At 39.1% G+C, this 12,548-nt stretch overlaps 2 protein-coding genes across 2 annotated transcripts; one reads left to right on the top strand and one right to left on the bottom strand.

Moving 5' to 3' along the window:
• Positions 1–3,362: 3,362 nt before the first annotated feature.
• Positions 3,363–5,837, bottom strand: LOC111323180 (uncharacterized). The gene has a single exon (XM_022926483.2). The coding sequence runs from the start codon at positions 5,127–5,129 to the stop codon at positions 3,780–3,782; it is 1,350 nt and encodes a 449-aa protein (XP_022782218.2). The 5' UTR covers positions 5,130–5,837; the 3' UTR covers positions 3,363–3,779.
• A 1,177-nt stretch (positions 5,838–7,014) lies between these two features.
• On the top strand, positions 7,015–9,366 carry LOC111323181 (uncharacterized). The gene has a single exon (XM_088762402.1). It carries the CDS (start codon positions 7,763–7,765, stop codon positions 8,492–8,494), a length of 732 nt encoding a protein of 243 aa, XP_088618528.1. The 5' UTR covers positions 7,015–7,762; the 3' UTR covers positions 8,495–9,366.
• The last annotated feature ends 3,182 nt before the right edge of the window (positions 9,367–12,548 follow it).

Raw genomic sequence — 12,548 nt, 5'->3', positions numbered from 1 at the left:
TTACTTTTAAAGCGGTAAAAAAATTCGTTGGGCTCAGCGGTCCACTGGGAAGAGTAGTATCGTGGCCAGTAACATTCTCGGCCCAATAGCCGTTTTCGCTTCTCTTAGCCGGCTCAGGCTAAGAGAAGCGAAATGGGCTTTGGGCACGAGAATGGGCCCGAAAAAGATCAAATGACTTGTATAAGTTGTATTTAGCCTAGGAGAGTTTGAATTCAGGAAGAAAGTGCAGTTGTAATGGTTCCCGAGTGTCAGAATAGTTTCAATCAACTTTCAGAGTCGCTTTATTAAAGCTATTATGCGTTGTTTTTCGCTTACTTATCGTCCAGACCTCGCTCTTCTTGACGCAAACTTCCCCACCCCACCCCTTTTAGATGTGTCTAGGCTGCAACAATCATTACCACAACCTCCCCCACAAAGGCTGTGTTTGTAACACTAATCGCTTCCGAAGAAATTTAAATTTCGCGCTCGGTGAGCTGGCTACGCGTCGGTGATTACTAACCTTTGTCTTGCGAACAAAAAAACCCTTTTCCTTCAAACAATAGATAAGGACATATAAGGAGCGAAAGCTTGACTTATTGTCCAGCTAAAATCCTAACCAAAAGTTTGAAAAATTTTGACACCGCGCACTTTCGCACTTTCGCCCTTTAAAAACTCACATCAGTGTGAAAATTCCCCATAATGTTCTCTATACATTTCCTAAGGTGCTGACAAGGAGAATTTGCTCAACGATCGAGAGCTGCTTTGCATGAAAGCGTCCCTCGCAGTAATACACCCCACCTATCTAGTAAGTGGGAAAAGATTCAGGCCCGTACGGGATTTGAACCCATAACCTGTGCGATACCGGCGCAGCGCTCAACCAACTGAGCTAACAAGCCAACTTTAGTTGATGATACTTTTCTATATTCTTGCGGCTTGAAAGTTTGATTTAGGGGTGATATTGTACGGAGAAGTCAGATGCTGGTCAATCTTAATGGGTTAGAGGGTTTATGTTATTTTATATAAATTCATTCCACTAATCGGTTGAAACGGATTATGATGTTTGTCAGATTCAAACTGTTACAGGGCTATCAATCAAGTCATTTCTCAATGTAAGTCTGAAAACGTGTGAAGATTGATTTTACACTATTCAAAAGTACTTCGAGGAGAATTTGGTATACAACAATATGCAGAGGCAAACTGTTTCAACGAAATCATCGTCAATCACGAAAGAAAGCCCTGCTTTTATAAGAACTCGACTGTTGTTTTGAGACCTCAGGAGTACGCTTAAAGCGTAATTTATTCCTAATTTACACTCATGTAATATAGGCTACAAATTTGAGCCTATATTACATGAGAACTGCCTCAGTTTTCTTTAATTTCTATAAATACGATTTCAAAACTCCTTTCAAAGGTTTCGCAAATTATTATCAAAGAGGGAGGTTTCGAATAGGCGGGATGAATATTAATTGCGCGATGAAGCGATGAAGTAAAACTGACAGCATGTCTACGTTCGAGTACTGTCTTGATTTAATCTAGAATGCGCCTTTAAAAATAATTTTTTTTAGAACCAGATCACTCCAACTATGGGATTTATAATAATGTTCAATTTGCCAAAACATACATCGTAGATAAAACTTGTACGTGCGCTTTCGTTTAATTAATTGACATCGGTGGAAAATATGAGCGCACTTGGCACAGATGACTGGTTAGTCATTTTTTCCTTTTGTTCGCTGTCCGGTAAAACCAGGTAGTTAAGCCTATAAATCCAAAATCTGCCACAAGGATAAAAGGTTGATGGGTCAGTAGACCTTAACAATGATATTGTAAGAGGTAAAAAATCAATACCAATGGTATTTTATCTTTTAACTGAAATGTCTTGGTCTGTATGGGAAAAAGCTATAAATTTCTGACCACTGCATGTCTTCAATCTCGTGTTTCTTAGTTTTTGCAACGATTTTGAAACGAGTGAGATTATTTCGTTATGAGTGGGAACTTTTAAAAGATGGATGACAGACACAAAACCTTGGGGGAGCTAGTTTCAGCTTTTGAAACAAGATACGAAAAAGTTGTAGTCCAACTAAACGAGCTTGACGGACTAACAGCCGGCGCGAATTCAGGAGCCTTTGCAGAGATTGATCAAGGATTTAGAAATCAAGGAGAAAAAACACGCCATTCATGCCACGGAAATCTGATTGGTCATGCAATATTGTCGAGAAGAGCTTCGGTTGGACCAGTGTATGATTCCGCAAGAAGAAGTTCAATGGCGGGCAGCCAGCACTTTCCAGTTCTGCCCTCATCAAAACTCCCAAGGATTCCTGTGTGGAGAATGTCAAGTGATCATACGGGGAGCGGGCGAGATTTTGTCCAAATTCATCAGGAGACCTTAACGAATTTCAACAATGCTCATCAAACTGCTAAGTCAGAGTTCAATCTTAAAAATGTGCGCGACATAGGTCAAACGGCGTTGAAAAGAGGTAGTTTTCCTCGGGAACAAGATAGGTCCTTTGGCTACCAGCGCGTGCCAGAAGAGGATGCCCCAAGAGGACGGAGGGGGAGTTGGAGTTCGGTAGGAATGAAGTCGAGACCAACCAGCTGTCGGGACACGTCGAGATGGCGAACCGGACTACACAGGAGAACTCTGAACATAGATGATGACGATGACGACGACGACGATGATTATCGGGACCTAAATAGGTCAAGAAGTAATTCAAGTTCTTCTAGATTTTCGAGTATTTCAAACCTTTTCTAACTTTGGGAAGTATCAGTTAAATGAATGGGCTTGCCACACCTAACTTTCCAATAAGCACGGGGCCGGAAACATGAGAGTAACCGTCATGCAGGCGCCCTAGATTAACCTCTGGGTTTGTGACTTGACGTCTTCCGAGTAGATGATTGTATGCCGCTGGAACAGATTAAGACTGTTTTTATTTTAATTCTTTCATATAAGCCCGTGATGCAGAAACAGCTGCACGTTGGCCATGGAGCCTGGAAAACGGTTCACAATCCCGAGGCTTAAGTTAAGTCTTGAATATTGCGATAAGTCAATTGGGGAACAGTTCATTCAGAATCTAATCAGTGAGGAAGGGGATCGGACTTCGAACTATTTCCATAGCTATAGAGACAAATTGAAGAAGACCTAGAAAGACATCATATAGTGATGAGGCAGAATATCTAGACGCTTCGAAGTTAAAACTGACTTCGAAAACTCCATTGTCACGTAAATATTTTCAAAGGTCATGACCTCTTGGAGTCAAAGAAGAACTTATTTTGACTAACTTAAGTCTATGGTTACCATGATGACAATCTTGTTGGTACGAACGCGAAGACACATATCCCGAAAGTGGGTACCATTGTTCGTCTAAGCAAAAAGATGGTAGCATTAGTTGATAACAATGAATGTGGAAAAGGGAAGTTCAAATAGGTTCCCTCTTAACTTTAATGAACATGAGCCTGCTTTGCTTGCACTGAGACCAGGCTTTAGGTACAGATGCGTTTGACTGTGTCTAAAGATATTTCGGATAAGGAACTAATTGCAAGATTTTAATTCTCTTCTGAATGAATTTAACTATTCGTCATTGTTTTAAAAGTTCCTCACTAGGCATCTAAATGGCCTGAAAAATCTACGAATAAAACTCTTCGAAAAGAAAGATTTAAAATTCCGATAATTACTTAATAATCTCAAAGTAAGATATCTTGCTTCGATGATCAGGAGTGTCAAATGCGTTTCACGTTTCGTAAGTGTCCCTTGACCGGTATCCAGTTATAATTTAAGTCTCTGTTCCAATTTTTTCATTTACCAGCTAACGTTTTTGAAGAATGTACACCTCATGTAAGGAACTATCATCTTTCTCATCCTCTCCAATGTTCAAACTCTCGTCTTCTTTTTCCAGTTCCTCCACGCAATTTTCCTCGAAGCTGTTCCTGGAGGTGGGCTCGAGATTTCCCGTTGTCCACGTGTTCAAACGAACAGAAAGCGTGTCCGAACTTCGACGCAAAGGCACCCATCTTGAATCGCTCCTCGACATGTTCGAAGCAGGTCGACTGCCTGGTAATTCCATTCGACTTTCGGGCCTCATTTCCTTCTCTTTCGCTCGTTCTGCCTGATGCTCTTCCTCCCTCTTGTTAAGGAGCTTTCTAAACGCGTAATAAGCCTTCGACAAGCCGGTAATTGCATTGTTATTGTTGATATTTTTCTCATGGATGTCTTGAACATGGGTGGACCACGCGTGACCATCAAGGTGTAGTTTGTCTGCTTTTCTATTCTGACTTGCCACTTTTATACTTGCTCGAGATTGAAGGGCTGGTCTTGTAGTCGAAGCAGGAGTATCAGATGAAGTCTTCCTTTCAACCGAAGGACTTTCCACCGTCGAATCATTTCCTCTAAAACGCACAGTCTTACTTTGTTTCCTCTGATCATTAGGCTGACTATTCTGCTTTTTCAAAGCCCATATTCCTGCCTGAACTCTCTGAGTGGCGGATGGCATTCGAATATCGTCGTACCTACTAAATTGCACCAGGGCAGTCTTCCTTTTACCCACTATGCGTTCATTCTTTACGTTTGAAGACCTAGAGCTCTGGCTTATCTTTCTGCCAGCTTTGGTTTTCGCCGTGTCGCTTGACTCGGCATCTAGTGTTTGTAACTGACTCTCGTATCGGAAAGCTTCCTCATCAAAAACATCTTCGTCGTCATCATTTTCTTCGATAGCTCGAAATGCCCTGCGGCGACAACATTCGCATCTTTTCAATACATTAACATTAATAGAACGAAGTTCCTTCACAGACTTGCATTTGTGAGCGTAGCCATGAACTGCCTCCATAGATTTCTCCCCAAAACTAGCTTGTGAATGTTTCTTTTGTGGAGCGGGTGTCGAGGATAAAACATCTATTCCTTGTTGGGCCATTATCGCCTTTCTGGAATGGAAAATATGCGCTAGTTCTTTATACAGTTGGTTTTTCTCGGTGTAGGACTCCTTTAAGTAAGAGCATCGCTCCCTCTCCACTTGTTGCTGAATCAGAGCAATTCGTCGGCCTGTCTGACGATAAATTCGGAACACATCTTCGCTCATCGAGGTGGATCTCTTTAAACTGGCATGTTTTTGCATTTGAAGAAAGGCAATTGAGCTCTGTAAAGCTGTATCTCGAGAAGCCATCGTCAAACTCTAACGTAGTTTTCAATCAGAACAATATTCTTCAAGTACTGTTCGTACAGTTCTGTGATTTATTTTTCCGTGCGCACTTCAGAAGTTTTTATAAAGCAATAACAAACTTTATGTTTGCTATAGGATATAACTTTCAAATTGCTCTTGTACGGATGTTCTACGGACTTCATTAAGCTATGACTTCTTTAAACTTTTTTTGTCTAGCTCCGTTGTTGATGGCTTCGTTGAGAATACCAAATTAAAGCAAATGACGCAAGGGCCAAACCGGTGCCAGATGACGATTTTAAAGACATAGCCCGGGTCTACATATAGATTTTTTTGTAAATTTTCAGCGTTCGTGAAATCTTAGTAATCTTTGAAATACTGCACCAGTTCAGTTTTGTTTTGAATACGGCCTCTTGCTAAATAATGAGTTTACCCTCGGACCAATAAATTCAAATGAAGCAAGCATAAGTGATTCCCAAAGGAGTATCAAACTGATGAAAAACGACTTAATGAAGGCTTAAATGAGATTAACAGAAGAGAACTTGTAAGCTTTGTGAACACGTTCTCTTTGTGTTCAGCTCATCTTTGCTCAATCGGTGTTTACGGTAGCCATAGTTACAAGTCAACTATTCCGCAATATACATAACAATTTACAAACAAGACTCGCTCATAACTGTAAAAAGTAAAGAATAAAGGAAAATATTGACTCGTTTAAGGTGCATATGACACGAAATTTTTTTCTCTTGTTTCTTGTAGTTGGATATCTATAGAAAACGTTTCGAAGCTTTAAAAGAGCTGGAAAAATGTAAAAAACATTTTTTTTTTGCTTTCAAAATACGTGCAATTTGCCTTCAAATTTGTCCCGGAGACTGGGACCTAGTTTATCACCGTAGAAGTTATTCATGACGTCACATTGTGTACCTTTGCCGCGAAGGTTTGTTGTCGCTAAGAGGATTCTGCAGTACTTCGTAGTAGATAGATAGTGCATTGAAAGGCAAAGATGTCGAGTGATTCTAATGATTCCTTTGAGTCCGACTCTTCTGAAAGTTCCATTGACTTCGAAGAATCTGGACACACAATGTGACGTCACGTGCGATTTTGGCCGCGCGATGACCGGGACAAATTTGAAGGCAAATTGCGTGTATTTTGAAAGCAAAATCAATGCTTTTTAGAATTTTCCAGCACTTTTAAGGCTTCGAAACGTCTTCTATAGATATCCAACTACAAGAAACAAGAGAAAAAAATTTCGTGTCATATGCACTTTGAAGCACGCTAGTGCATTACGGACCATGAGTTGTGGTTTGCATACAACTTTCAGTTCTTCGTTGAAATATCATCATATGTGTAAGGTTGCATGAATTCGGCTAAAAGCTGTCTGGAAAGCTAGCTCTTTCATAAACTAATGCTTCATTGAATCTTAATAAATGAGATTAAAGGATGATATATCTATATCAAAATCTTTAGATAAAGAATACCCGTACTTCTTTCCAGTTATATTGATACATGATTGAATAAAAGAGGACGTTAATGAGGATTTTTGAGACAACATCCAAATCACGATCGAGAATACGTTGAGAACTATTTTTGGGGGGTTTTGTTGAGACAAAGGGCTTTAAGTTATAAATTTATTCGTGTCACTCTATATTTAATGGAATTTCAGGTTCATGCAAGCTTACTGTTTGGACAAGTGTATCATTGGTTCAAAAACTTTAAACAATAGACAAAATCTGGAAAACCAATTTGCTTTTATCTGCTTTACTGACTTTTTGTTATTGTTTATCATCATCTTTAGCAATTTTTAAGGGCTCTAAATGAAGAAAGAATTTTCTGAGGTTAAAAAATCATAGTAGGAAAATACGAAGTATTGCGTTCTTTTCCAACAACCTTTAGCACCAGTCTAATTAACTGGTAGGGATGATTTCTTACGATTTCAGTTTCTCGTGTTGATTATAACACAACCGGACGACGTAATCCTCTAAAAGATTCCGACTTCACATTATTCCAATTCAAGATGGCGAAGACAATGAAAGCTTTGGTTAATTGTACTATTTGCCTTTCAAACCGAGAAGTTATTTTCTTTTGTTGAATTAGACTTTATAGAGCAAACGAAAACAGCGAGCAAATACAGGTACAGCTGCTGAAATCAATTGTGTTCAGCAAGCAAGAAGAGTGAATAACTACTAAATGAACGATGTAGAAGGGTCTGTGTTCAATTGAACGGAAGGAAATGAAGGCAAGTAGCGCGTGTTAGCGAGATTATGGTGCCCAGAATTGCTTCCAATCGCTGAACAATCCAAAATCGTCAAAACAATGACATAAACAGACAATGAAACAAAGGATAATGAAGTATGCAAGCATCAAGAGAGAGCTATTTACACAAACATAAAGACTGAGTAGGTACTGCGTGTGCACTTGCAGCTGATCTCTGCAAATATCTTCCTCGACGGAATCATTTTACTGTTTAGCTACAGTTGCAAGATACTCAGCTGTGGGTATGACTTATCTTGGCTAGTATGTAAGACAATTATACAAAGTGAAAGCAACACGTAAATGAAATATCAAACTGGCATAGTGCTATCCTCCGGCCGTTGAAAGCGACCACGCAGTTGTTGACCGTCTAGAATACGCCAGCTGGAATAATGCCTTCTGGTGACAATTCCGGAAAAGAAAGGCAATCCGTGTATGAGAAAGCTTTGGTAATTAGCCACGAGGGAGAAAAAAAATTGTCACTTCTCAAGAAAGATCTTGACTACTCGAAATTACAAACCTACATCTCTTACAAGCAAGAGGAACGAGAGCTACGGAAGGAATTGTTTCGAATCAAACGGGAACAAATCAGTCTGGCGAAAGAAGCAAAACAGCGACAGCGAGACAACAAAAGTATCGACGACATCGCGAAAGAAATGAAGGCAACAAATCCCGGAAACAGAGGTGCTACAGCTATCCAGCTTGAGAAAAAGTTCTCGTTGCCGCATATAAACTGCACGCAAAATAACGTGCCAATGATTTTGCGGCGAAAATTGTCACATGAGTCTGAATATTTCACGTGGACTTTCGGGCTTCCAACGGTTGAAAACGCAGTGAAAGCGTTAAACCCGTCGGACGGTTATCAAAAGAAAAAAGGAAAAGGTGAAAATAAAGGAAGAAGCTATGGCAAAAGAAGTGAAGGGAGCGATAGCGAGGGGAGAGCTCGGGCGAATACAATTCACCGCATCGTATACAACGTTCCTGTCTCTGAGCAAGGGAAAAACAACTCCACCTTGCCTCCTATTAATGCAAAACTTCCGAAAATTAACGTAGACGTTGGTCGGGACAAAGGAACCGTCTCCAGTAGCAAACCCACTGACAGCTTGAAATTGCCAAAAATTTAATTAATATAACGGTTTCATAAAATGAAACGGTTTATGAATGAAAACTGTCGTGTTAAAAAGAGAGAAATTTCTTTAAAAATAACTGATTTCGGGCAAATTAACAATCCTTCTATCATAGCATTTTTGCCGTAGAAGACGGGATACAACCTCGTGGTACGCAGATGCTAAGCATCACCTAAATAACAAAATCCGATCCACACATGAAAGTCTTTTTTCTGTTCCCGCAACAGCTCTGTGAACTAAAAAGTGCCAACAGCTATGTAAGGTATCTGAGGGTAGGAATCTTGACAAATTGAACCTTATGATCTTTTTAAGTCAAAGCAACCATCATGTAAGATATGTACATTGAACCAATTTAAGAATGAAGTTATAAACCAACATGTACCGGTGTATCGACTGATTCCATTCTTCTTTCTTCTTATTTCTCCCTACGTGTGACTTCAAGAAAGGTCCGTCATAGCTACAACAACAACAAAAACAACCTTTATTTATTCTAATTTCTAATGACTATTTTAACAAATTGGATATGCCCACAGGTAGCTAGCTAATCGAGGTGGGTCATGTCTTAACTAAGAAAAAAAGTTGGTAGACAAGTTTACAGAAATCAGGAAATTAATTCGAGAGAGTATACAGGTTTACAGAAATCAGGAAGTTGAATAAAAAGAGTAGGTATAAAAACAAAGATATTACAAAAATACAGCTACAGATGGTTTATATTTTAATTACAGCCGATTACTTACCGCCTCCTTAAAAAGCTTTTCCATGGACGTCAACAACTTCCCTACATATCATCATCTTCTATACAGAATTAATTTTACTTAATTCGTACAAAATCTCGTCAAAAACAATATAGTGCTCCGTTTTAAAACTTATCTACGTTGTATCGGTCTTGCCTCTATGTCTATATTCTTATTTTCCCGCCTCATCTCCAGTGCTCACGCGACCTTCTTTTTCGCGCCACCCGCGCGCGCTTTTCTCTGCCCTAAAATATTATGTTACCCTTATCGTCCTCACTGTTCTTGTCACCAATTATAACATAACCAAAGTAAAGCGCGCGCTCTGATTGGTCAATTTAGCGTCCCCCATTTACCCATGGGTGTACGCTGCTGACGTGAGCAACTGCAAAGACCATTTTTCCGCGCGCGCTTGTTTTTTCTGGTCGCGTAAGATTTGTTAAATAAAAGGGAACTCTTTAGCTACAATGTATCAATGTTATGTTATAAAACAAATGGTAAACACCACAGCGTACACTATTGAGTTATGGATGCACTTGGGAGGTTTGCTAAGCACTCAAGAAGCTAGAGTCGCTCTCGGCTATCGCCTCGAGCGACTCTTACGCTTCTTTCGTGCTTAGCAACCTCCCGCGTGCATCCATAACTCAATAGTGTACGCTGTGGTGTTTACCATTTGTTAATTATCAATAATCTCCCTTTATACTGGTCTTCATACTCGTTAATGACGACTGATTCCCCACCCCCTTTCTATTTCTTGAAAACCCCATGATCCCCTCGAAGATAGTCTAAACAATGTATAACACTAGCCCCAATTGACCAAGGTTAGGGATGATAGCGAGCGAATGTGAAGTGCTAAAATGACCCAGCAGGGGGGAGGAGAGTTTTTCACCCTCCAATATTTAATTTGCAATCAAATATCTAATTAGCGCAGTTCGCCTCTTTCGTTCCTTCGTTCTTTGCTCGACTGGGTTAGGATTCCGATTTATTTCGTCCAACTAGTTTTTTTACTTACTTACTTGTCATTGTACTGCCAAAGTAAAACTATACTGGAAATATATGAAATGTATTATGAATCAACAAGACGATCTAAGATCGTAAGTCGGGCTACACGCTTTAAGCTTTAAGTTGGACTGATATCTCAACTCGTGTATAAATCTGCCCTTTTTAGACGCCTGTTGATGCCCATGTTACGATGGAATTTATTTCCTTGGTCAGCTATGCAACATAGGGTTCTGGAATTCCAATAACTACAAGACTTTGCAACTGACTAGCATATGCATAAAGCCCTACTGAAGAGCATTGTTTACAAGGGCAGTTGTGTTCTTCTCTCAAACTGTTCACTGCAGTTTTTTCATATGTACTAATCTGCACTCCTCTGAGTTCATAATTGTCACTGAGGGAGCGTATAGTCTAGAAATACTTGTATAGTCTAGAAATACTGTACTAAGCCCCGAATAGATGGTACTTCTAATAGTACAAATGTACCTGAGGGATGGCTTCTAACATATTTGTCTATTGCATGATAATCAAATATCTTATAATTAACAATTATTCCACTCTCGCTTGTTGGATATGAGATGATAGATAGCCAACGAGGCGCGTAGCGCCGAGTTGGCTATAATCATCTCATATCCAACAAGCGAGAGTGGAATAATTGTTTTATTAAAAAAACGCCCCCAAGATATTAGACAAATCTTCTCGACTTTATTTTGTGAGAAGAAACCGGATTTAACACTGTACAGAAATTAGATTATGGTATATTGGCTCATATACCATAATGGCTAAGCCAATAAAAAGTCTTGAATTGCATTATCCAATGATCCAGTTTTTAATAATTCCCATTATCAGTATGATGGATACTGACAACAACACATTCTATTGTCAGAATAAATGAAGAGTAATTTTTTGACAAGAGGGATTCAAAAGCCCTGTCTATAGACACACTGTACTGATATCCCTTAATTACTGAATCACAATGACGTAGATTACCAGTGTAGCTTTCCCTATAATTAAGCTGATAATTTTTCTCAGACAAAGCAATCATCGACAGTGATTCTGTTTGCATTAAATACATCTACCCTGTACATTGTGACAATGTTGAATACAATTGATTACCCTCTCCAAAATTTGTACCAGGTCACTACAGGTGTGTATTCCTTTTATCTTATCGTAAATCTAATATCATAGGTGACAAATTACACCTTAATTTTGGCGTGAAATTCCAGCGTTAATTTTTAACTTCACATGTAAAATTACAAAATTGCCATGGTAACATCTCTTGTATCTCGATCGGAGGCGATGGCGTCGAGATTTAAGAAACATTTTAAAACATTTGAAACATTATTAACAGGCACGAAGAATTCGAAAGGTATTTTTTGTCAAGAAACTCAGAAAATTACGAACTTTAACAATAATGTATGCTTTAAACGAAAACTATATTCTTCTTCAACGGTTCTCGGTTTTCGATAGAATAAACCAGTAAAAACAATTACGGTTGTGAACGTAATTTGTCTCCCGCGATATTAAAAGGTAATCAAATGGTTTTCTTGTGAAATTAGGAAATAAATTCACTCGCCTCAATGCTCGGGAATTATCAGAATTTTGACAAAACGCGCGTGAAATTACTTCCTAATTTCACTCGTCGCCATTTGATTACACATACAAGGCAATCAAACTCATAGCAACACATTGTTTTCCAGCATTTGACCAAAGTACATTATATCACCTTGACTATATGGTGCCTTGATTGTTAGAGTAGGATTACGATCGAATCGTCGTAGGACATGATACTCGATCACCTTTGTTAATATTACAACGATTAACAAACATCGCAGAACGAGACCTGAATTCTTTTGCATAATTATGTTATTTCTTTGGCAACATCAATTTTTTTTGTAGACACAGAGCTGATTCGTCACACTTTTGTTGTAACATGGCGCTACTTTGTCCAATACATCATTATATCCGACACCTCGTTGTTTAGCACCAAACAGACATTCCTGCGCAACAATATGCGAATATAATATACGCACAAAAGCGACAAAACTAATGGAACAAATAGAAAAATAACAACTGATAATGTACTCTGTTTAAGCAAAAACAACAAATGTAAGCTTGTCACGACAAAGGTCATATAAATATAATAACTGCGTTTATCCTCACTCCGATGTAAGTCCAACATGGCATCTTTGTTGTCGTTTGACAGAGTTTGATCACGAGGCACCTTGTCTTTATCAGCAAATGTTCGTCCGTCACTCTGTCCACATTTAGCTCATTTGATTTCTGGTTTTATTACATCCATTTTGAAATCGCTGGTAGTC

This window comes from Stylophora pistillata, chromosome 6, assembly GCF_964205215.1.
Source record: "Stylophora pistillata chromosome 6, jaStyPist1.2, whole genome shotgun sequence".
Lineage (NCBI taxonomy): Eukaryota > Metazoa > Cnidaria > Anthozoa > Scleractinia > Pocilloporidae > Stylophora > Stylophora pistillata.
Note: the sequence above shows the minus strand (reverse complement) of the source record. Positions and strands in the feature narration are given on the sequence as shown.

Coding starts and splice junctions, on each gene's coding strand:
- LOC111323180 (XM_022926483.2), bottom strand. CDS start 5,129: ATGGCTTCTCGAGATACAGCTTTACAGAGCTCAATTGCCTTTCTTCAA.
- LOC111323181 (XM_088762402.1), top strand. CDS start 7,763: ATGCCTTCTGGTGACAATTCCGGAAAAGAAAGGCAATCCGTGTATGAG.